The sequence below is a fragment of the Plodia interpunctella genome, chromosome 24 (genome assembly GCF_027563975.2).
Source record: "Plodia interpunctella isolate USDA-ARS_2022_Savannah chromosome 24, ilPloInte3.2, whole genome shotgun sequence".
In the NCBI taxonomy this organism is placed as follows: Eukaryota; Metazoa; Arthropoda; class Insecta; order Lepidoptera; family Pyralidae; genus Plodia; species Plodia interpunctella.
The window spans coordinates 3415657-3440643 of record NC_071317.1 but is presented as its reverse complement, the minus strand read 5'-3'; the positions used below and the strand labels follow the sequence as shown (position 1 = coordinate 3440643).

The 24987-nt window shown below is 34.5% G+C and overlaps 3 protein-coding genes across 5 annotated transcripts; all 3 read right to left on the bottom strand.

The window, feature by feature from the left end:
* Positions 1 to 104: 104 nt before the first annotated feature.
* Positions 105 to 3167, bottom strand: LOC128680459 (uncharacterized). Its single transcript, XM_053763631.2, has 4 exons — positions 2826 to 3167; positions 1880 to 2135; positions 1151 to 1270; positions 105 to 321 (listed from the first exon to the last, which is right to left on the bottom strand). The coding sequence occupies exons 1-4, from the start codon at positions 3026 to 3028 to the stop codon at positions 235 to 237; spliced, it is 666 nt and encodes a 221-aa protein (XP_053619606.1). The 5' UTR covers positions 3029 to 3167; the 3' UTR covers positions 105 to 234.
* Positions 3168 to 4999: 1832 nt separating this feature from the next.
* On the bottom strand, positions 5000 to 23795 carry LOC128680422 (uncharacterized sodium-dependent transporter YocS-like). Of its 3 annotated transcripts, none has more exons than XM_053763565.2 (10): positions 23631 to 23795; positions 11392 to 11568; positions 10581 to 10730; positions 9950 to 10080; positions 9449 to 9568; positions 8722 to 8896; positions 8013 to 8275; positions 7407 to 7593; positions 7014 to 7089; positions 5000 to 5334 (listed from the first exon to the last, which is right to left on the bottom strand). In XM_053763565.2, exons 2-10 carry the CDS (start codon positions 11552 to 11554, stop codon positions 5226 to 5228), a joined length of 1374 nt encoding a protein of 457 aa, XP_053619540.1. In that variant the 5' UTR covers positions 11555 to 11568; positions 23631 to 23795; the 3' UTR covers positions 5000 to 5225. The 3 variants fall into 3 exon arrangements, with proteins under 3 accessions (XP_053619540.1, XP_053619541.1, XP_053619542.1); XM_053763566.1 differs by lacking the exon at positions 23631 to 23795 and adding an exon at positions 21601 to 21755; XM_053763567.2 differs by lacking the exon at positions 23631 to 23795 and adding an exon at positions 13670 to 13767.
* LOC128680301 (protein D7-like) lies at positions 22802 to 23107 on the bottom strand. The gene has a single exon (XM_053763347.1). It carries the CDS (start codon positions 23105 to 23107, stop codon positions 22802 to 22804), a length of 306 nt encoding a protein of 101 aa, XP_053619322.1.
* Positions 23796 to 24987: the final 1192 nt, after the last annotated feature.

Sequence of the window (24987 nt, the reverse complement as noted above, 5' to 3'; positions counted from 1 at the left end):
ACAGGAATTCCGTCCGTACGACTATCGAGATAGGGGTGTTAAAGTCATAGCCTAATTTAAACGACACAGCTAACACGCGACTATTATTGTTCATTGAAATGTAAGCTTTGGAGTATTAGCTAAAGACATATTTTTGTTCATGTAAATTAGATGTTATCTGTATGTCTATACAGCTCAGTTTTCAATGAACATTTAGTTGGGTGGGAGCGGTGCGGTAGAAGTCGACTATGTCCTCTAGTCGCCTCCTTGCGGCAGGGCTCTCGGAGCAGCTAGCTTCTTGACGCGGTCGCTTATTACGTATTTTAGGGCTGCACGGGGCACCTGAAATAAGAAGTGAGATTGATATAAGTATCCTATATCTTTATACATTATTAAAAACATTGTTTTGGCTTCTATTGACCCTAAATATTTTCTCCAAATTTTTCGTAAATATCTCCAATGTACATAGTGCAGTTACAGTTTTATTATAAGTATAGATAAAGTCGACTGTATGTGGAAAACTACTGCACGGATTTTCATAAGGCACCAATTATAGATGTGTGATTCCTGAGAAAGGTTTAGGTGTATATTTTATTATATTTACCCAAGCGAAGCCGGGATGGGTTGCTAGTATGATATATCAAGGTCATACCAATATATTCTTTATATGATTCCCGCTCGATTCCACAATTTTTTCATCTAATTATTATTTTCAAAATATCTAAGATCAATCAAACCTGCACACATTGTTGACAATGTGAGTGTGCAGATTTGATTTGTATTTTGATGGACACCATTTTCTTTTTAGTAAAGTCTAAATTAAACAACTATGTTCAATACCAAACCATAATACATTTCAATTATCTAGTGTAGCATAACTTTGTGTGGTGTCTTTTTAATTTTCAGCATTAATTAACTCTTAAAGCAGCGAAGAAAAAGCCAGGGAAAGTAGACTTTTCTAACTGTACCAGATCATCCGGAAAAATATTCAGATAAGAGATCCTACCTAATATTATAAATGCGAAAGTAAGTTTTGTTTGTTACCTCTTCACGCTCTATCTACTCAACCAATCTTCATGAAATTTTACAAACATGTAGTGTGAAGTATGCAGAAGGACATAGGGTATCTTTAATCCTAAAGGAAAAAGGTAGTACAATATAATTAGCTCACCTTAATAGGATCTCTGTACCAGGGCTCCTGAGACGGCCGGCGGTAGACCTTGTAATCGGGAAGCGAAGACATCTGGTTGATGCGCGGCATCAGCTCAGCTAGAGCCTTCTTCTCTCCTCTCTGTTGGAACAATCATGGATTAGTTGTCCCGTGGAGATGTCAAGGTGACATGCCAATGTTGTGTGGTTTAATTATGGATGCGTAGCTTTACAGTCTGTCCAGAAAGTGATGAAATAAATGAGGTCGTCTTCAGCTGGGTGTTTATTAACCAATCTTGACCATTCTAATTGGTATTGCAATGGCAAAAAATGTAGTTGTTTAAAATCAGTTTTCTTCAGTTTCTTGACAGACTTTATAGTAATTATATTAAAAAGGGGACTTGCAAAAGTATAGCCATAAATAATAATGATTCATTGTTTTTTTTAGATAAAGGAAGTAATATTGAGTTTGCTATTAGGATAGGATTTTTATAAATACACTTATTAGGGCTTATTTCATCGATAAAGTATCTGATACCCTATATGTAACATATCGAACAGATAGCCTTAACAATTAACAAATCTTAGATAACAGGCTAACAGGCAAATTATTTCATGCAGATTTATCTAGCAGGTAGTTTACATGTCAGATAAAGTATAATATGATACTTTATCAGAAAGTGGTGAATCGCGACCTTATGTTTAGCTTTGCATTTAAAATCTGATTTGACTTGAAACAACTTTGGTTTACCTTCACTGGTTCAGGTGTGAAAGATTTCTTAGGGTTGGCGATCTGGTTAATATAGTCCATGTGTTTCTTCCATTCGCTTTCAGACCACCCGCGCTTCTTCTTCACATCCTTGGTGTCTTGCTTCTTGAGATCTAGCACACAGTTTGCCAGTTTCGAGTAACACGTAGCGTTAGCCAGCTCGATCATCCGGTCGATCCTCTCCAATCGTTCTTGGCTAAACTGCTTCTTGCACGATCGCTTCAGCAAGAGGAAACGGCTGGAAAGTGTTAACAAGATTTGTGATGTGGTTCCGCCCTAGAACTGAACCACTCCATATCCTCCCGTGGTCACGTGGTACGGCCTAAGCAGTTGCTAGGCAACAATTGCAGTCCCTAGGAGGGTAAACATTAGGCAGGTGGCCGGTGGTAAGATCATAGCCGAATATGAAGGTTATTTTTCGCTTAACCTGGGTTTCGCGGTGTCATAGCCCCGAAGAGTACTATGTACTAGTCATCAGTCAGTGCATCAGCGTGAACTACTGTGCACGCTGATGCACTGAAAAAAACGGTGCTCGAAAGTTTCCAGATGTCGAAGTGCGGGTTAGAATTTCACTTCTCACCATCGAATCGATTCGAAATGAGACACAGCAAGAAATGCTAACCCGCCCTTCGACCACTGATTCGTTACTACGAATCAGGAAACCTTACGAGCACCCTTTTTAGAAGTGTTAATTTTAACTTAAAACTTCGCAAGATCTACTCAAGGTATCTTACTTTGCTCGTTTTAATAAAATGGCATAATAAACGGCTTCGCTCATTTAAAAGCATAAGAAATTATACACCTATCTTTCTCAAGAATCACACTATTTGGTGAAAACTATACAAAAATCCGTCCGTTCGTTTGAATTCATCGCGTTATACAGACAGACGCGACAACTTTTTATATTATGTAAGTATAAGGATATTACCGTATATAAGGCCAGGCGGCATCATTGACCCTGTCAGTTATGGTGGCGCGCAGCGCAGACTTCCTCACTCCCCTGGGAGACCATGCTGGCATCCCCTCCCCCGTGTCCAAAATATACTTCCTAGGAACGCTCAGTATATTCAGTCTGTTGGAAATCTTGTAGCGGAAAGAAGTCGTTGGCGGGTCTAACTTCGGCTTACCCATCTTGGTATGGTTTGTGTTGCTAGCTAGTCAGAGAGCTGGGTTTGTTTGGGGTTTTGTCCAGGGTTACATATTGCTGATTGGATGGTCCATATTTTTCTATTGTTGCCCCATTATGGCTTGTTTTGTGGGTGGCAGCCGACACGGGTCAGCGCATACAACTTTTCTATTGAGTGTCACTTTTTTACTGTCAATTATTTTTATTTTTTCGAGCTGGTCATGCTTCAAATTTTTAAGATCAAATTCTAATAGGTTTTATTAAAATGAGACAACAAAAATCTGCAAATGTTAGCGTGATTATAGCGCGACGCGGATTGAATCGATTTAATGATTTTTTTAAAATATACACGTAGGAAACAATTTTAAAATTGACTTCTCCATGCCTTATAGAATATATAAATTGGAGTCCGCGACCTCAAATATATTATTTTTATGAGTATCTCCTACGAGACAGGTCAGTTACAGTTTTGTTATATGTAGATATTACACTTACATGTAAATTTCAGTAAATAAAAAACAGAAGTTTTTTGAAAATTGTATTAATCATTTCATTCATAATTTAACACAATACTGATCTTTAACATAGCTGTCTCATCACATCTGTTCCACCTATAAAACGAGTCATGTGAATAGGACATACATAAGCAAATAAAAAAAACGCACTGCGCATTCTACCATAAAACTTGTATTCCCAAACCCTATATACTGAGTATGAATGTTATTTCGTGCATTAGGAAATGACTGGCAGTAAAAAAATATTTATTTATGAAGAAACTCGGTTAAAAAAAACAAATAATGCTGGCTAGTTTAGCGAAGTCAACAACATTTTGTCCATGAAATTAGTAGGTAGGTACTACGTACAACATTTTTCATGCTTTAAAAAACTATAAAAGTCAACGTCAAAAAACATTTTTACTTAATGAAGTGCTGCACTTTGGCGTAACACTGCTTGCAGTAATTAAAACACAAATGCAACAGTTCCTAATGCACGCTAAATGTTACAGTTAATTAATACAAAGAAAATAAGCAAATCTGTGACGGTGATCTCAATTTTTATAGGTGAATTCATTATTATTGACATACAGGAATGTCATGAAACTTTTATGGCCTTCTACCAAAGCAGTGCGAAGGAAAATTAATTAAGTCTTAAAGGTCTTTTATAAGAAACGGGCAGTGGAAAGTCAGACATTTGGATTCTGAAACTCATTGAAACTGCCTTTAATTTACGCAAAAACGCAGCCATTGCATTTTTTAATTTGTGTATTTCTTTATTTTTCTTCGCACTGTTAAAGTGAATGACCAGCCTTACAGTTTGCGCCAAAACATATGAAGGCGCGCGCCGTTATAAACAAAATATGTATAACCTTCAAAAACATATCAATAATTTTGCCTTAACTTTAGAAAACTTGTAGAAAGATATAGTTGTAAATTGACATTCATTGCAGTTTTAAAAGTTTTCCAAAAGAGATACAACAGTTTTATAAAAAATGTCACATATAATTTTAGTTTGCATAAACTGGGAACTTCTCACCGGACATGATAGATTATGAAAAATTTAAAAAATAATTAAATAAATAATAACAACACTTCTTGTTCGGTAGGCTATAATAACAATATAATAAATAAAACGTAACAATTTATAATTCTTTATCACACTGTGAGTGTTTTAACTGTAAGTATCATTTATCCATAATCAAACAAATATCACTTCAGTGTGCAAATAATTAATAAATAATAATATAATTTAGGTCGATATTTTTTTAGCTTCCATTCAAAAAGGAATGGAAATAACAATGTATAAAAGTTATTATAGTATTGATAAGCTAAAACTCATTGGTATAAAATTGAAAATGGTGATAAATTGAACCTTACATATATATGTAGGAAAATATACAACCACATTTTAAACTTACATAAACCGATTGACAATAAAACATAACTGATTACTATTTTAACATACAAATAGCCCATTCGGCGCGGCAGTAATCTGTAGTTTGAAAAAAGACGAAGTCGATACATTTTTTAAACTGTCGCCGAATATAAATAGACTTTTTATAAACACAACCTGAATCCAACAAAATCTATCACATCCTGTGTACAATAACTAAACTAAGGTACGCAACACTAGGTTCTATAATAATAAATAACGTTAGAGCCCGTTCAGACCGGTTGAAACCAGTTCGGAGCAGTTCAAACCTGTTCAGCTTCGTTTTTCGACATCAGCGGCTGGGACGACGTCGGGCTCGACTCGCTCTGATACTGGTGTAAGGTCTTCGACAATTTTTTTGTGCTGATTTCTGTTTGCGATGCTGTGGATAGAAATGTATTGTTAGGTTCCTTTTACGCACATCTAAAACATAAATATCTGTAGTCTAGTATTTATATTTTGTATGATTTGTATTTTTTTATCTGGCAAGTTAAAATGTCACCTCGTTTGAGTTTGGCACCTCATGGCGAACATCATATGTAACTAATACGTAGGTAGGCAATTGGAATATAATATTAATATCAATTGGAATATATGCTTTATTGTAGTAACATTTGAATTTTTAATATTACCTTTGAACTAATTGAACAAGAGATTTGGAATTGAAAGTTAAAAAAAGTAAAAGCGTTTTTTTAGAATAAATAGAATAGAAAGATTATACTAGATTGTAAATTACAACATAACAGGAAATGAGTTTTAGTCACACACAAAATACTTTTCAAAAAACATATATTTCAAAAAATAAAAAGTGTTTTAATAGATATTACTGAAGGCCATGTACATTATTTTATACATATTTATTATTTTAAAGTCAGACAAAATATCCAATTAAAGCTCAAAAAGTAACTTCTATTGATAGTTATGGATAGTTAGTACATATTTTAAAAGCATTATACTGTTATTTATTCTATAATTATAGCATTGTTACAAGGAAGTAAAGATAGACCACAAGAACTAAAACACTAAAATCCCATTCCCAAACACGCATGCATTTTCCCATAGTGAGTGAGACCCGCCACCGAATCTTATTGTGTTTTTGGACATACCTCCCAGACTAGGACGACAATCGGAATGAATGATGTTCGAGACGTAATGGTTATGAAAACAAAAAAAAAACATTTCGTTTAAAATTTTGAATTTCGAATAAAATTTGCCTGCGAAAAGGCAAAAGCTTTGTAATTCCTAAAACGATTTAAACCAATAAAAATATTGCCATTATTTTGTATTATTCATGTTCCCAGATGAAAACGCGATGATCAGTGAAACAAATTACCCAAAAAAAAAACAAATACATCCAATTTTTTCCAGCGTTGACAACACAATATTTAGGAATCTAATATGGAAGGAATTGTCTTTATTATTAAGTTATTATCATATCATACCAAACACAGCCCATGTTAAACGAATATGCTGCCATTAGTTAAAATAAAATATGGATTGAATTGGACTTTAATTTAGCAATATACAAAGACATTTTAATAAATATTATGACATAAGGGAATTATTAAGAAGAGATCAGAATTTTTAATACTTAATACATTTTCTAAAATACATTGTAATGACTAATGTAATTTATTACATTCCAAATAAATATATATTTAGCTAATTTATATAATATCGTGCGAACACATAATAAGTTAAAAAATTCAGGACAGCACGCAGAAAACGTTTTTGGACAATATATGATGAATACCATCTGTCGAGATAGTTTGGTGATTGATATAACAAAAATCTCGAGTCCTAATTGGGCTAAAATACGATAAATCTCCAGAAAAATAATGTCACAGAAATATGTTTTTTTCTGGAGCCGAGCTGAATGAATGACATTTTTGCCTAAATGCCATTTATTTGAGAAAAAGAAAACGAAACGCCTCTCTATTATATATATTTTTTTAACCTTAAAGGTAATTTAAAATTACACGTTACGAATCCTAGCCGTCTGCAACACATTTATAACGCCCAAAAAACCGTAACAAACAAAGCCAAAGCATGAATACTCACCAAGCAGATATCTTCTGATAGATGTAGATGCATGTCATGGGGATCGGTGTCATTATAGCCACCGACACTGGCACCACTGCAAGGGAAAAAATATATACCTATATAAACAGTCTTACTACAAAACGATGAGATAAGTTCTTTCTAAAGTTAAACACTATCCGCCCGGAATGAAAAGATACTGGCAATTAGAGAATGTCATTCAAGCCTGTGACTTCTTAAAATAAGAGAATAATATGTTTAACAAGTCTTCAAGAGAAGGCGCTCCCTCTTCAATAGTGACACTTGATAACATTGAAATAAGGTAAAATTTCCTATGTACCTTTATAGTGAGGTTAGGTCAGGCTCTCAATTTTCAATTAATAACATAGAAATAAGGACTACTTTCCCACGTACCTGTAGTAAGATCAGCTTCTGGCTGGTCCAGGGCGTAACGTAGCAGGAATATAGAAATTCCCGTGTTCTGTATGCCAGTCTCTATGGAGATAGCTAACGCATCCGGGTGCGGCTGCTTGAGAATGCGGGCCAACGCGTATCCGAATACGTAGCCCAACCATGGGATGCCCATACCGGCTACTATGATCTGGAAAATAAATATATATATTTTTTAAATGTTTACAATGAAATCTTATTTCTTTTTTTTATATTAAGTACTAAGCAAGCAAACAGCACACGCTCGTTTTTAATAACTGCCGCTATGTAATGATAATTTTACTGACATTACAAATTCGAAAGTTTGTATGTGTACATATACTAAATGTTGAATAAATTAGGTATTCATAGGTGTGAAGTAAAAGTAATAGGGTATTACAAATAGCTTGATTTCTATCCCACAATTTCCATGAAAGCAAAACCTTAGGTGTGCATATAGGTGAAACAAAATATGAGTCGCTCAAAATTGGTAGTGGGGGGTCTTAGAATCGTTATTTTACATTTCTTATTAATTATTTATATTCAGAGTGAAGATATTGATAAAATTCAGCAAAACAATAAAATACTAACCTCCCACGTAAACAGCTCGAAGATATACAAATTGGTTATTATGGCGAACACTATAATAAACAATAGCAATGAGGTCGAAAATCCTTTCAGAATTCTGACCATGAACGAAGCTAATTTGGGCGTCCAGCGCTGCAAGGCCAGCCCCGCGGCCAGCGGCGCCAGCAGCCCGGCCACGAACGTCGCTATGCGCGTGTACGGCACGCCGATGTGAGCGTTCGCGAACACCACCTGGCCCAGGGAGAATAGCCAGGCTGGCATTACGGCTGGAAAGAAAAAAATATACAATTTAGAACACGTTTGAATTTGAATTTTGGAGAAAAATGTATTCGTTTATATTCGTAGAGAGTGCGCAGCGCGCGCGTCATTGGATTATTTAATAAATTGGTCCTCCCCAACGAAGTAATTTGGGCCATCACCTTCTCTCCACATATCCATTAGGAAAAAAAAATTGTAACATTCGCAGAATTTCTGCATTGTCTGTCCTGCCACGTTGATGTGTGTTTGTCATACATATCCGCTAATTACATTTCCTTTGTATTTTACCATACCTAGAACAAATAATGTTGGATACATTAAAGTATATAATGGATACACGCCGTAATGTCGCCAATACAGATACATAATCAATTTATTTTGTTTATTTTATCGCTTCGTGCGGATCCCATATCCCAGATCCCAATAACGAATGAATTAGAATGAGACAGCTCACCGAATGAGAGCAGAGTGGACATAGAGGTCATGGCGAGGGACAGGTTGAGGTTGCCGCCGAGGATGAAGGTCCAGATGTTGGAGGCGCCACCGCCCGGGGACACGCCCGTAAAGAACATACCCAGGCGCATCTCCGGCCAGTGCGGGAAGATCAGGAAGCCCAGCCCGAACGAGATCTGACGGGACAACAGAGACTCGTTGCTTTCTCATTCTTTGATAAATAGACAACATACAGCTAAGCCATACCTTATCATTTAGTTAACTGTATATGATACCAGAGGTTTCTTATGGGCTGATAATAAACGCAAAAAAGACCATTATCACCAACAGATAGTGTAATTCCTAATTCCCGAGGAAGGTTTAGATGTATAATTTATTATATTATGTTTTTACCAATACCAAGCCGGGACGAATCGCTAGCTGATAATAAATAAAACAATATTATAAAGGAAAATCAAATAATCAGTCATGTGACGTTCTACGAGAAAGGGTACTTTATGGAGGGTAATCGCTTAAAGACGCGTAAAGACGTTTTACTTGTTCATTTTTATTGTAAATGCGAATAATAAGTCGTAAGCGATGGCGTGTATAGCATATTAGCGGTCTGACCCATCTTCGTATAAATCACCTTCGCATAACACTCATTTTCAAGTATTAAAGTTATAGTTGACTCATTTTCAAGTATTTAAATTATATTTTATGTAAATAAAATTAAACAAAACACTCACCAAAGGCATGAACAAGAACTGCCCCACCATCCCTATTAAGGGCCCGATGGGTCGCTTCACCACCTCCTTTACTGTGGGCCAGTGCATCGCGCATCCGAAATTTATGAAGATGAGGGACACCTGGAAGATAATTGAAGTTTTTTGTTTTATTTGTTTTTTTTATTTTTAATATGATATACATACATACATACATACACATTTATACACTTAGGCTTATACATCACTTATTGCGGTCAAAAATTTTATCAAAACTAAAGTCTACTGCCGACTTCCAAAGCGGACATTTCAAAGAGATCAAAGAGTTCAAAGCGGATTGCTAATAATATCAACTCGCTTGTTGTCAATGTAAAGTGTGTCTATAGTAGACGCTTTAAAGCTCACTTTTCAATGAACATCATCTTGCCGGGTGGAAGCGGTGCGGTGGAAGTGTGCTATCTTCTGCGTCAAATTATAATTCAATGTTATTTAGAACTAGTTGTAGTTAGTAGTTGATCAACTCACAAATGTGGCAACACTGGACGTGAACACAGTGTCTATGACTCGCACCGGCCTCGTCACGATTATTGGGAGTGTATTGTTTACAGGATACGTCTGCCCGCCACGATTTGCTTCCACGTGTAGATCCGTTCTACCTGTAATTATTTTTTTAGTTTAAATGAGTTAATTAACAAAAATGTAAAACTGAAAAGTATCATTACTTTTAAAATAGCATTAAATATTCAAATAATTGTTTTCAGTTAAATTAGTACTTTTACGGTAACCTACCTTATATATCTAAATAAATATTTAATGTTATTAGGTCCAATAGCTGAAGTCCGAAACAAATTAATTTTTTTATCTCATTAATTAGTAATTTAACTCAAAAGTACAGTTTTCTAATCTAAAGCATGTGCCAAATAAAATTTTCATAACTATAATTTATATAATATCATGTATATGTGTTGCCTTTGGACTAACATATTTTTTGAAATCCTAATATAGGAAATAAATAAGCATTATCATTAACTAGCTGTTGCCCGCATCTCCGCCTGCGGTAAAAGTGCCTCTACTATGACCTGTTTCTCCGTTTTGACGTGAAAGACGCACAAACAAACACACTTTCACATTTATAATATGAGAAAGTATAGATTACCTAAAAAGTTCCCTTTGACCCTGACCCGGCCGCCCCACTCGTTCCCCGCCTCCGTCACCTGGTACGTGGAGTTCCACTCCGCTGTGGCCACGTGACTGTTCGCCGTCGACAACGAGAACGTGTCTCCAGGCTGCATCCCATAGCCATAGGCTGCAACAAATAACTTCCTGGTAAAAAATAATCAATTAGTCATAGTCAAACGAGATTTTCATTCTAATGACAAATACACCTGACCGGGAATCGAACTCGGGATCTTTAGTCTATTAGTCTTCTTTTAGAATGTGTTATTGCTAACATAAGCGTAAAGGCCTATTTAGATTCTGATTGGAAGCGGTGGTGGTGTGTTTTAGATTACGCTCTCGACGCCACATGAGTTTGTATACTAGGTGTAATCTGACCCATGTATAGTAGTTTTCATCGACCACCACTTGCTTCACTAATAGCGGCAAGAAAGTCGTTGTGTATTTCATTCTACGTAATGATCACGACCCTCAGCCATAAATAATATGACTAAGAAGAGGAGATCTAGACTTTAATGGCAAGTAGTCGTATACACACTAGTGAATTGTCTGAACTTAAACTGTAAACCAGTGAAGTGTTTCGGCATACTGTATGGTCATCAGGCTAAGGAAGTCGTTAATCAGAGAACAAAGGGCAGCTGTAGTCATGGAACAACACTTGTCCTGGAAAATCTAATTCTGAAACCGTTGGAGACCGTCGTTATTCAAAAAAGTTATGTGGATGAATTGTTTTTGTATTATTGTATTTAAAAATAAACGTTTTGTCTATGAATCTATCAAAAGAAACTCACCATGAACCACTAAGTTGACGTAGTCATGCTCGTCCATGTGCACCTCGACCGTGCTGGTACTGAAGTTGGCTATCAGGTTGGGCAGCTCCTGGCAGATCACCCACAGCGGACACAGCGCCAGCAGGTACAGGATGATCAAGTGCAGAGGCCAAATGGGACACATCTTGGCCCGTTAATCTGCAACAAATAAATAAAATGTAAGTATACCTACTAGCTTTTGTGAATTGTCTTCTAGGTTGTATTCTTCTATGTTTGTTTTTTTACTATCGGTCTTCACAAATATGATTCGGCGAGCGACACGCTAACAAGAAGAAGCCGGTAAACAGATGCGGTCCGCGGAGGTGTCACACCGCACGTTGCCTACTTTGTGGCCCTGGGGTCTTTTGCCAAAGTAGGTACCCTGTAATTGCACTGCCTGTCTCACCTTTCTAACCGAAACACAACAATGCAAGCGCTGTTTGACGTCAGTAATAGATGAGAGTGAGGCATATCATTACTATACCATCATTTCTTATCTCCATGATGTAGAAATGAGGGTAATGATTTGGTAACAAAGAATTATAACATTGTTAACGTTTTTTTCATCGTAAAACTGAAATTTTCCCCATATATCTGTCTGTGTTATATTATTGGGTTGTTACGACCACAAATAAATTAGTTTATATTTCGTCATACACGAATTAGATACTTACTCGGAGCAGGAATAATAAAAATAATTAATTTATTTATCTCGACTTTTCAATATCAGTCATATTGAGGTACCTATTTGGTTCAATTATAAGCCGGACTAAGTATACAGATTTTGGGCATAATTAGACACACAAGATTTTAACAAGATTCAAATACAAGCGACCGCCTGTGAATTTCCCCTATTACCGCGGGAATAGGGGCGAGTTTGTAATGAATTTTAGTAGTATGATGAAACTCATATTGCGCCGCCAAGAATAATAGCGAAATTGCTTGCATGGAATTTAACGTTATAATCGATCCGGCGACTGGGATCGCAGTAGTAGTTTAGAACGGTCCCATAGTTGACGGAATCCTCATTTCATTCGAAATAAACATCCAAAGCCATTGTATTCGATTCTTTATCATCCCTACATTGTTTTCACTTCGACTCCAGAATATAAAAAAAAAAGTTAAAACAGTTTTGGAGTTAAAGTGGAACGATTTTTGGAGTTAATAACCCGAATTTAGTGCATAAGGTTGTTGAAATACATAGTGGAAAATATCGATTGTTTCAAACAAGAATAGCTCCTATACTACATTATAGTAAGAGTGATAGGGTACGACGCCAATCAACCGCGCTCTATTATGGTCTGCTTCCGGATATATGTAATGTATACCTCTGTAATGTACACTTGATATAAAACAATAGAAAAAGAATGTAATCATTATCTTTCGGATTTGATTAAATTATTACTAGCGATTAATAAGCCATATTAAGTGGGAAATATCAGATAAAAAATGTAAGGCTTATTAAAAAAAATTAGGAGTTTTACATTTTAATTAACAATTTTTAGGGTTTCGTACCTCTAAAGGTAAAAGAAAAGAATGTTTTGTCTCGTAATGTCATTTTCAAAAATATTGTAAGGTCCGATAGTGACAATAACATAATTTAACTTAAAGTAAGCCTTAACTTTTGAATAACAGGGAAAATGTGTTTCCGTCTGTCACCTTTTCTCAGGAACGCGTAGATACCTCTACGCTTCAGTTCAAGTTCGCTTCAGTTGAAATTTACATGGGGTTAAAATCGGGTCTACGGTTTCTTTTAGCTTTGTGACAAACCCAAACTTGTGTCGCATATTTTTCGATTTCACAAGGGGAGTGAAACGTTTCTAATAAAGTACTTACCGTTGTTTTAGTAACATGAAATTATGAAAGCAATAATGGAAAAAAATCCGAAAATGTGTAAATGACTAATATGTAGTAAGTAGTACATTAAAGATAAACAAATTTTACGGAACCCTCCTCGGTGCGCGAGTTGACTAGCACTTAACTGATTTTTCTTTTGTCTTAACACAAACTTTATCACATATCCTAATTCTTTCCTTATATAATATACATATTTTTAAGCGATCTTGTATTTTTTTTATATAACAATATCTATTTCATTTGAACTACAAGAAATCGAAACAGGACTTGATTATACTATAAAATATTATCTAACAAATTACAGATTTCAAGGAAACTTTAACAGAAAAAAATTCACTCGGCCAATTCGTTATAACTATAGCACATAACCACTTAACCGCACGCAAAGCCAATAATAACCCACCTTAAGACTAATAAATTAAAAATAACACACGTCTGTGTCCATAAACGACTCTCACACAACTGAAATGGAATACAAAAATTCTATACGTAATACACATGTGACGTGGTCCTTATCACCAACGCATAAAGGCGCGATTAGCCTGCCACGAGGCATTAGCTTTAATACTAATAATATCATTGATGATGATAATATCTCATATTTTAGTCACGTACAGATAAAATATGATAAGTTGTTAAATCGTTGAATAATTAGCGAATTTTAAGATAGCAACAACAATAGCAACTTAATCCCATTTAAATTTCTCTACGTAATCTAAACTTCTGTTTCCTATCGATGAATCGTGCGACTATAGAATATTATTTTAAAAACTTTTGGACATAAACCTTATACCAAAAAACTGAAAGTTTAAAACTGTGAGTGACTTCATAAAACCGGTTAAAATCAAATCATTTTATGACACTTAATTTCGTTTAAATTGAATACCAGCGATTTATCTGTATTTCAATTCAACTATACATTTAACGATAAAAATAAGAGGGTGAGAAAAATATCGAACCATTATTTCTTTAGCAATTTAAAATTTCCGAACACATTTATGCCGGTTCTAAATTTAAATTTCAAATTCATTCTGTCGCCGTCCGCCATGATCGCAAAACCATTCGTGCGGATCTGGACAAGGGAATATAAATTTATAAACATTTTCAAGAAAAATATTTTATAATACATAAATTTTAAAATATAGCAAAAAATACTACCTACTTAGGTATATGGATTTGCATTATAGGTATTTGGCTTTGATTAGCCTGCTGTGTAGTGCCTAGTGCCCCACTGATGGGCAAAATAAGCAACTAATGTTGTAGGTAATTGTATAATTAGGTACTATATCTATAACTTAAACAACAATTGTATGCTCCACGAAGATATTTTGGCGTACCTACCTGGCGGACTGACGAAAACCGATTTATTTTCATGTGATATATAAAAATAAATCGATTTTGGTTTAAGTCCATAACTCCATAAACCATGACAGTTTATTGGGATTGTGTAAAAGATCAAAGCATAAGATCACAAGGTACGAAAGGATATTAGTATAAAGTTATAGCCATATTGCAAACATACGACTCCTCAATCAAAAGGCTGAAAAATATTTATCTACTAAGACAAATATTTTATAAAAAAATATTTGTTATAAACTAAATACTTACTTATTTTATTTAAGTAGGTAATAACAGGGTTGCCAACCCTGTTACTGAATATACTATATTACTAGTAGACACCTATTTTTTTAGGTGTCTAACTTCAATTATTTTTAAAATACAATATAGTAGAGGAAACTACTAATAGGGTGATTTTTTATTCGTTACAAATCAGCTGTTCCATACAAAATCAATTACCTAACTAGAGGAAAATGTATTTTTTGGTCGCGATTTTGCAGTTGCTGCCATAAGAAGTTGTTCAGTAGGTCTCATTGTATTCATTGGCAATATTTTGTTGTATTTAGACAAAATATTTCCAATGAATACAAAATATTATCAGCATAGTAAACGGGCCCAAAAATATATGTACTTTATTTTAATGGCCACTGAATACAAAAATACAATATTTTGGTCTAAAAAAATTTACAACTCTAGGCAGCAGCTGTAGCTATAATACAATAGGCTAGAACCCGACCTTCTTTTTAGAAACTGTGACGAAAAAAAAGTTGCTTCAGAAATTCAGATTAGATATTATAATTAGTAATCTCACGTACACGATAAAGCAATAATTGGATGATGGAGGGTGTACTGATAGCAGACAGATTAGGTCCTATTCATATGGTACACATTAGTTTACTAGCACACGAACATGGAAAACATTTATGTAAAGTCATATAATAATGAATTAACTAATTTGGTTCAAAAACAGTCTTGCTGCTCGATTCGAATCTCCTCAACCCAATTGTTAATTCAAATCAAAATGTTATTAATATCCTCCCCTGGATATTGTACGTGGCGAGTAAAGGACACAACCTAGGCATTAATAGGATTCCGAAGGTGGGTTGAGGTCAGGCAGACGGTCGATTGTAAAATCACTTCAAAATTTTAAGGTTATTTGGACTTCGTTGCGTGATAGCTCCGAACGTAACCGGGAACAGACGACGATGAGAAAGAGAGAGTGGAAATTTTTATTATGTCTGCGGCACAGGTCTGCGGGGACGAAGTAGCAACATGTATTCGATTGTTGATGAAGTCGATTTCGCACGTGAAGCTATAATAGGTATGTTTATCATTATCAAATGCATTTTAAAGACTAGTTGTTCGCCACGAACTTAGACCTCAGTTTTTACAAAATTGTGAATATTTCAAAAACGGCTTAACCGATTTTGTTGCCCCACGAACTTGAAAATTCTATTGGCTTGGCAGTTCCTACATACAAAAAATTTAATTTGATCAAAATTGGACCAACAGTTCGAAAGTTATAGCTTTATATCGTTATACAAAAAATGTATTTTTGCCCCAAGTCGAATTGTAGACCTCGCTCGCTTCTCTCGCTCGATCAATTAGGTCGGTCGGTCCTACATTACTTCCCTGAAATATTGTTTTAGCGATTAATTAGTTTACAAGTAAGTAAATAATAATTGATATCGATAATACATCATTAAATGCTGTTTAGTTCCGAATGAACCGATTTCCAGATAATTCAAGGCAAACTGTCTTAAATAAATGGCAATTTCACGTAGTCGTGACGCAACATATTGTATACATCTTAAATTTGAATCTAATTTGAAATGGTCATAATGAGTAGACTATAAAATGCTGCTGGTTTGATGTCGTTGGAACATAGGTACGCGACATCGGAGACCATGCGAAGTGGAGAAGAAAAAAGTGACAGAGCTGAGGCTGAGGAAGAAACCCAAGTAAATGGGATGAGACGCGTGAGACAGAGCTAGTATAGAGACTCTGTGATGGAGAACATAAGTAAGTCCATAGAAAAATGATATGTCATTGCAGCTACGATCTGCGATCGCTCGCGATACCGCATCATTTTATCTATGGAGTAAACATTTGTTATTTTCATCAAAAGACTAAAATGACAAAAATTGTTAAGTCATTCTATTTATCATACGATCATTTCATACAATCAAGTGGCCGTACTGTATGTACTAATAGAGTAGAATTTGCAATGAATTCTCGTAGAGTAAGTAATGTGTGTTGACTGTACTTGTAATAACGCGGGAAATCAAACATTGAGATTGAGAACAATGAGCACTTTGCTACTAGACTATAACTATAGGCAGGTCTATTTCAGATTTACAAAGGGTACTTAATATTTACCACTTGCATTCGCACATATCTACATAACATGTCTAAAGCAGTTTGCGAGTATAAATATGCATTAGTGATTAGGGTAAAGATAAAATGAAAATATTGTCTGTCAACATTCCGAATTTTGAAAACATGTGACACTATCGGCCCATCTAGGCTTCGATAGGGTAAAAACAGGAACATTGTCCGGTAGAAATGGTATTTCAGTAAATTTTTCACATCACAATCTTTCATCACATGATACGCACTTTACCTAGCATTTAAGATGCTGGTGGTTGTAAAAAAAAATATTTTTTTCTTTGTAATTATGTTATTTACACAGTAATGGTAAATTGTTAACTACCAAGCATATAATTTTTGATTTATTGCACGGTCAGGGACTGTCAGAGTTCTCTACGTCATTGGTCTGTGGTCATTCATTATCATCACGACCTTATTGACCCGCAATCCCGCATTGATCGCTGGCATCTAAGGGATGGTTGTCATTTCATATTATTTTTTAGAAAAGTAATAAGTACCTAAGTAAAAGTATATGTTATGTTTATCTTATATGGTGCGCCGTATATTTCGCAATAAATATTTACATTCATAAATATTACATTCACAATCACAAACATACAAAAGAAGCAGTTAATTCCATTGTTTGATTCACCGCAACAGTATTATGTCCGTTACTTACTTCGAAATTTCAGATCGACAGTTATAAAATTCTTTTTTGCCAACCCTAATGAGCTGTGTCAAACGTATTTTGACTGTAAAGATAGATTGCTTTAGATTTTAGACATTACATCACTATTTTTTACCATTTTGTAACAATACATTGGTTCGTTACGATGCTTAGCAAGTTTATTGAATGCGCAAAGAATAGAAGTTAAAAAGTACAAAAAAATTGAATAAATTTTTTGCAATGTTGCAAAAACTAATATTTTTTTTTTTGTTTTTTACGGTTTGAATATTGCGAAAACACGATTAAATTCAAACTAATATAGGTAAACCTTTACAAACATATAAAACAAAATAATCACAATGAATTGAGAATTGTGGCTTTATTCGATATCTCGTTGTTTGGGACTGAGAGCGAGAGCGCATATTATTATTAGATATTATTTATTATATTTTATAGTAATAAACAGTAGTACATTGCTAAATTACCTAGGTCTTGGTAATTAGTGTATAATGTTCAGTTCAGTGCAATTATAGACCATCAATATCGTTTAAAATCCACATTCGATGTCCCTTCATATTTTCCATGTGATATGTTGCACATTTCCAGTATTCATATTTTCTCAATTCTTTTTTTTATTACCAAATTTAACTTTCTATTATTATGTATGTAATTTTTCTACTTATTATGGTTTTACTTTATAGGGCGGAACCCTAAAAGACGATGGTACCTAGTATTTTAATTTAATTGCTGTGTTGATAGGTTAGACATCATGCATGCATGACTATTATTACAATAGCTCATTATGATGACAAATTATATATTATATATTATATATATATATATATAATTATATATTTGCAATATACATATGTCTATGTATGAGCAGAAAATGAAGTCGCCTGTGTAGTCTTGGTTGATAATATGGGTGTTTATCAACCAATGTTGACCATTTCTTGTTACAATCACAAAAAAATATAGCTAAATGGTTAAAATCGGTCCTCTACTCTATAAAAGAAATAATGACTCTACAGCTTGCTACAAAAACTGGTAAATCAAGTAAGCAATAATCACCACAGATCACGTAGTCATTGAACAAATATAATTCCAGAAGTAAACAACTTAAAAATGTTACATGACCACTCTGCAATTTTTGCGTGTTTTTCCTGTTCCAAAGGCACTACGACGGGGCGATCTCTGAGTCTGAGAATACGTAAATACGGTAAATTGCATCGGGACGGGAAGTACCCATGAACCACAGATAGCCTGTCGTGATGAAAGCAATCTCCAAGATAAAGGTCTTTTGCAAACTACAACAAATAAGGAAAGTTCAATACAGTAATTTAACTTGAACTTAGAATTCTTGCCCGTAGATTGTAGTTATTTGGTTTTTAAACAACGATTTTAAATTCGTGGCCCATGGTGAGATTCCGCCATTATTTATCAACACCATCACGAGAATGATACGTCACTTTCAGTCTTATCTTGAAAATGCGAGAGAGGCGATATGAGATAGGTATAATGTTTCGATGGAGATGGGTAAATTCGATAATCGATTAATTCTCAGGTAGGTATGTGTATATATTATCGTCCTTTTTATAGTAGTCTTATCCGGAATAAAAGAAGGAGTACTTGGTCGAAATCTATTACTACCTAATACATACTATTATAGTTAAGGTACTATAGGTACCTACTGGATTAATATTTTGAAACTGATGGCCAAATGTTAACTGGTTTGAAAGGAGGCCTCGATACGAGACATTATCTCGAATAGTTGCGCAAATGCACATACACTCGTACAAGTGCTACCAGTTTGTTTTGGTGAAGGAGATGAATTCGAAAGGACAATGTACCAAAACCAACCAGCCATAACGACTGCCCTTCATCGAATCATAGTAACCCTACATGTATCTTTATGCCACGGTAATAGGGGCGAACTTATGGGACCTACGTATACTTTTACAATCAACAGCAAAATAAATAATAAGTGAAGGTACCAACACCACTAAGGCACAGATTAAATAATACCCCAGTAACTAAGGCAACCAGGTACCACCACTACAATGAACTGTCACTACAATTACAAATGTATTGAGCTCTGTTATTCTGTTCTGTTACTCATAAACAAATAAATTGGATAGGACAACCTCTATGGTTTTAGCTTAAAGTAAGCTTTATCTTTTTATTAATAACAAGACTAACACTGTTTTCAGATTTTTTTAAGTTACCTACAAGCGGCTGGCATAAACTTAAGTTCCAAGAAAAAAAATACAATACAGCAACTGTTACACATATCATACACCTATCTACCTGGCGACACGTGACCCAGTGTCCGGTAAGCACAAAATATGGAGGACAGAAAACGATCACATGTCGGTCGTCTTGTAAAAAACGACATACCTAGGAGTCGCTTTTAATTCAGGATTTAAGAAAGTCGCCTCCTTCCACTTGAAACGACAAGCATTTCATAAATTGGATTTATAAATACAAGGATGTCAGTCTCTTCACTCTTCTTCTTTGCGTGTCGATGGGAAATTTATATTTTTCTTGAGGTCAGTAATACACGTAGACATATGTAAAGATTTATATAAGTTTATACCTATGTACCTACATTTTAAAGAAAACCTACATATCATGATATTATTTTTTTGCAATTCATTGTATTATATCAATTCCGTACAAACTATTATGTTAATGGCATTCTCAAGGCAGACGTCATGTCATGAGTTAAATGACTTTGGATTGGACTTTATGATACTTAATTGCAAGCTAACTTAACACCCATATAACATGTATATTGCACATAACATGTATATTGCAAATTTTGTAGCTTTTATCGTTGCCTGAGAGAATGGTTTGATAAGACTTTGCAGGTTGCATCATCGTGTTTTTAATTTATAACGGATACTCTTCAGATACTCTTATAATAGTGATAGCTCCAACGACAGGTTTCACAATAATAATCTTTATGTTACGGCTAAACCTGCAAGTGTAGCTACACTTAGGTTTACCCGGCTCAACTTAGGTTTAATAGATAAGTAAAGCACGAGCCAATTATTATTATTTATTCATGAGGTTTAGCCGGCTAAATCTAGCTGTAGCGGCGCTTCGGGGTTTAGTCGTAACATACTTAGGTATACATAATTATTTTGTAGTCGTTAACACTTTTCTTTCCGTCGCGGAAAACATGACTATTGAGACATAAATTGTAAGAAAAGGCATTTACATAGTTATTTCTCGCAATTACGGCTATTTATTATGAAAACTATCGGGTCATAAATACGGTAAATGATTATTAATAAATGAAGCTCTTCGTCATACTTATTATATATACAGTCATGAAGATCTATGATATACTATAGTTAGGTACTATATTACTCTACTATAGTTTTTTGTTTCTGCAATTTTTATAGGTACTTTATGAGGACGTTCATGAACTTTACTATTTCAGAGAATTCCTAGAACAGTTACAGGATGATAGTATAACTTGATTGTCTTTCATCCTAGACAGATGCACGAAAATGAAAAAATCTAATGTGGCATATAATCAAGATACGGAACCCTTAACCACGCGACCTCAACTCTGTACCTATTATTTTTAAATAACATGTCAGTTATAGTGACAGGATAGGACTTCAGTACATGGAATCAGTAGGTGCTCCGTACGTAGTACCTACTAATCGATTTATTACCGTATTAATCAATAACGGATTATTACGACATTGATACAATGTAAGGCCTATGTTTATCGTTCTCACTTAACTTGTTTGTACGTTTCTTAACCCCATTAGGCGTATTGGACGAATTTTTAGGTAAAACTGGTATACGGATAGGGTAAACAAATCCACAGACAGGGTAAAGCTCATCACATATGTTTATCAAGTTGAGCTCAACCTTGCACTTTTCAAACACCAGCCATTGAAGTAGGACAAAATAAGTCTCACGCGTATTTCACAACTTACATCGCAAACACGAGCAAAATCACGTTTCGTGTTTAGCTTGGTTGGACGTGAGCAGGGTCGCCCGCCAGAGCACATAGAAAGTAATCCGTCTACTGTCAAATTTGCGCGGGAGACGAGCGGATACACCGCGCTATACGGTACAACTGGCTTAGTACAGGAGCCTCCTGCGATTGGCAGAGGCTGAGGTACACGATCGTGTCCCCTCTCGCGCTCAAGGTTATCCAGTCGCTAATATTGTAAAAAGTATTAGCATGTCTGTTTTGAACTGGGTTTAATCATTATATTCATGACCAGGTGTTACCAGTGATTTTGATTTATAAAAATATTTTGGTCCTCAGACTCCTATGAATATTACTAGTATGTATGCTTAAGCCATTCCCAGCATTATAATTGAAAATTCTACCTCAGAACAAAAAAAAATTGATAAGAAAGACGCTTAAATGACACTTAAGATAATATGAAATTGATAAGAAATAAATGGGAAAAATATGATAATTTAATTTGAAATTCTGAACTAAAATAGAAAAAAATCTGTATTCTAACCAATTCATGAATAACAAGGTATAAATAGTTCAGATAAAATAAACATTTAAATTCAATACTCATTGTTAATGTGACCTTTTCAATATTAGGTTAATATCTTAGTACCTATATCTAGTAAGGTTTTAAAGAAAATATGAATTGTCCAAATAAAAAATCTGAGTAGGTAACCTATTGAAATCATATACAAGCAATTATTTTCTCAAATAGGAACAACAAATACTTTTTTTACTAGTTGTGCTTGGTCTCGCTCTTGTGAACAGTTTAGGGTTCTGGACCCCCTACTCCTTTATGAATGTAGCTACTACACAATACACAGAAATAATATTTCAAATTGGACCTGTAGTTGCAGAGGTTTGTGTGTTAAAACCACAATGAAAACTGTGGATAAAACAAAATATGTGAGAATTGGACTATGCAAACTGATAAAGTGATTCCTGCTCAGTGAAATGACATATGTATACAATGAGAAGTGACTATAACTTTCAATAATAATTATATTATATTTTCAGTAGTGCAGAAGCATCGGCAGTAATTACACTACCATAACATAAAAACTAAAAAAAATAATGTTTTTAAGTAAATCTTAAGTTTAATATGTGAAGAATCTTAAAATCAAATTAAACATGGAATCAAACACAACATTTAAATATAATGGTGATTAGTCATCCCAAACCTCATGATTGGGGTCTGTTTCTGGTAAATAATCTGCCTGCATGTAAGGCTTTGGAGTTGTCAAGTCACCAGTGACTTGAGGAGGCCTTTGGTCTGGGAACATTGCTAGCCGAGTTGGGCAATCCTTGACATGCTCCTTAATTTCATTCTCTGTACCCCTATGAGTGGCATTGAATGGGCATATGTAGAGCGCTGGGCACTTTTCTTGGCATTTGACAAGATGAGCTTGAATGCGCGAGCGAGGTACCCTATGTGTAGAGTTATAGGGGCACGAAATAAATGGGTCATCCATTTCGAGCTGCAAAGATTTGAGGCACACTCAAAAACACAGATCACAATACAAGACACAAAATCACTAACTAGTTACAAATAGTCTACAAAATTATTATCATATATCAATGGCTCAGATCAATAGATAATTGAGAAGTGAGTATTAGAATATGATCATGGAATGTTGAAAAGGTTATCAATTGAGTATATAATTTGTAAAAACTCTTGTGACATGTTGGGCCTTTTAGCATAATCCAGATCAGGTTGTCTAGGTTACCCATACCAATTCAAATAAAGAAATAAAAAATATATGTATCTGAACTCAATGGATGCAATGCTGTGATGGCTATGCAGTTATGTAAACCAGCACCTACGTAACGGTATAAAAAAATGCAATGAAAGTTTGGCAAAAGGTGTGACTTGAAAATATTTGTTTTAACATTTTATTTATACTGCTTCAGCGTTTATAATTCTAAAATTAAATTTTATACTCAAACGTATTCACCTGAATGTCATATTTTAACAATAACTTGAATATAACTTACCTAATTTAATTGACGACAATAACCGTAGATCACCAATCAAATAGTGGAGGATTAAACAAGTAATATATCACTCTTTCAATAATATTAAATGTTTGTTTTCCCACGTAACTTGATTCTCTTTTGCTACGTGCACTGCACTTTGTAGTATTATTGTAGTGATGCCATACGACGGAATTAGCCACTATATCGATAGATTTACTATCGATAATTTGGCAAAAGTAGATGTATTGATAAAATTCTGTTTTTTGGGTCGCATTAGTATTGATATGTAGGTAGTCGCTTTGCTATAGATAGTATCGATACTGTTTTCATCCATGTGTAATGAATACTACTATTAATACTATTGCCAGTCTAAAATTGCTACATTTTGTGCTATACACTAGCTAAACTTAAATTTTTAAGTTTAATAGTTGACTATCGATAGTGAAATTATCGATGATTCTGAAACACTACTTGATTCATTCATTTCATTCCATTAAATATTTTTTCATTCATTGTACTTCCAACTGGGTTGCCAACAATCAAAGACCATGAAAAGAAAGAAAAAACTACCTTCCGAATCGAAATCTAATAATAAATAAATTCGAGCTCGCAAGCTCTTTTCATGTATTAAATTACTCTTTGGCTATAGTCAACCAGAATCTCATGATAATTAGGAAAATAGTAATATTTGCTTTACCATGCAAATGCGCCTCAGATCAATTTATTGGCGCACTTGTCCTTTTTAAATCATTGACTTTCATTTGGTACTAGAACATAAGTGTAACTAAATTAGATAGAAGATTTCTATACAACTTCTCGAACGAAAGTACTACTATTATTAATGAAACTTTTTTCCTTGATGTTAAACTTATTTCTCTGTTATGCATAAAAGTAATAGTGTGTAGCATACTTTCTTCATTGTTCTGAGTTTTGAGCTATAATAAATATGTTGTGTCTACAAATATCAATAATAAGATCAATGTAATGTTCTCATATCTGTGGTTTTGTCTTTCTATCAATTTCAAATACCTACCTACTGTAAAATACAAGCACCAGGGCCCTTTTAAATCTATGTCGTAAACAGAGTGCGAGTGACAAAAAAAGTTAAAGCATACATTAAGCTAAACTTTAGCTTAATGTATGCTTTAACTTTTTTCTAAAAAAAAATAAAGCATACTTGAAACTTTAGCTACTAAAGTTTAAAGTATGCTTTATTTTTAAAGAAAAACGGGGTTTATATATATTTATATAGATATAAAATCTATAGTTTTCGGCTAGAGTGTTAATATCTTTTGTTCTTCACCCAGTTTTACAAGGCCCAATTTGCCGTTTTATACGAGATGGGCCTGGAATTGGGGCTTAAAACTTTTAAGGA

Excerpts from the sequence above, each read along its gene's own strand:
- LOC128680459 (XM_053763631.2), bottom strand. The coding sequence starts at position 3,028 with ATGGGTAAGCCGAAGTTAGACCCGCCAACGACTTCTTTCCGCTACAAG. Across the intron at positions 1,271-1,879 it reads TCACACCTGAACCAGTGAAG|AGAGGAGAGAAGAAGGCTCT; the intron begins GTAAACCAAAGT and ends TTGTTCCAACAG. Across the intron at positions 322-1,150 it reads GGTACAGAGATCCTATTAAG|GTGCCCCGTGCAGCCCTAAA; the intron begins GTGAGCTAATTA and ends TTCTTATTTCAG.
- LOC128680422 (XM_053763565.2), bottom strand. The coding sequence starts at position 11,554 with ATGTGTCCCATTTGGCCTCTGCACTTGATCATCCTGTACCTGCTGGCG. Across the intron at positions 10,731-11,391 it reads CGTCAACTTAGTGGTTCATG|CCTATGGCTATGGGATGCAG; the intron begins GTGAGTTTCTTT and ends TATTTGTTGCAG. Across the intron at positions 8,276-8,721 it reads GTCCACTCTGCTCTCATTCG|CCGTAATGCCAGCCTGGCTA; the intron begins GTGAGCTGTCTC and ends TTTTCTTTCCAG.
- LOC128680301 (XM_053763347.1), bottom strand. The coding sequence starts at position 23,107 with ATGGATGACCCATTTATTTCGTGCCCCTATAACTCTACACATAGGGTA.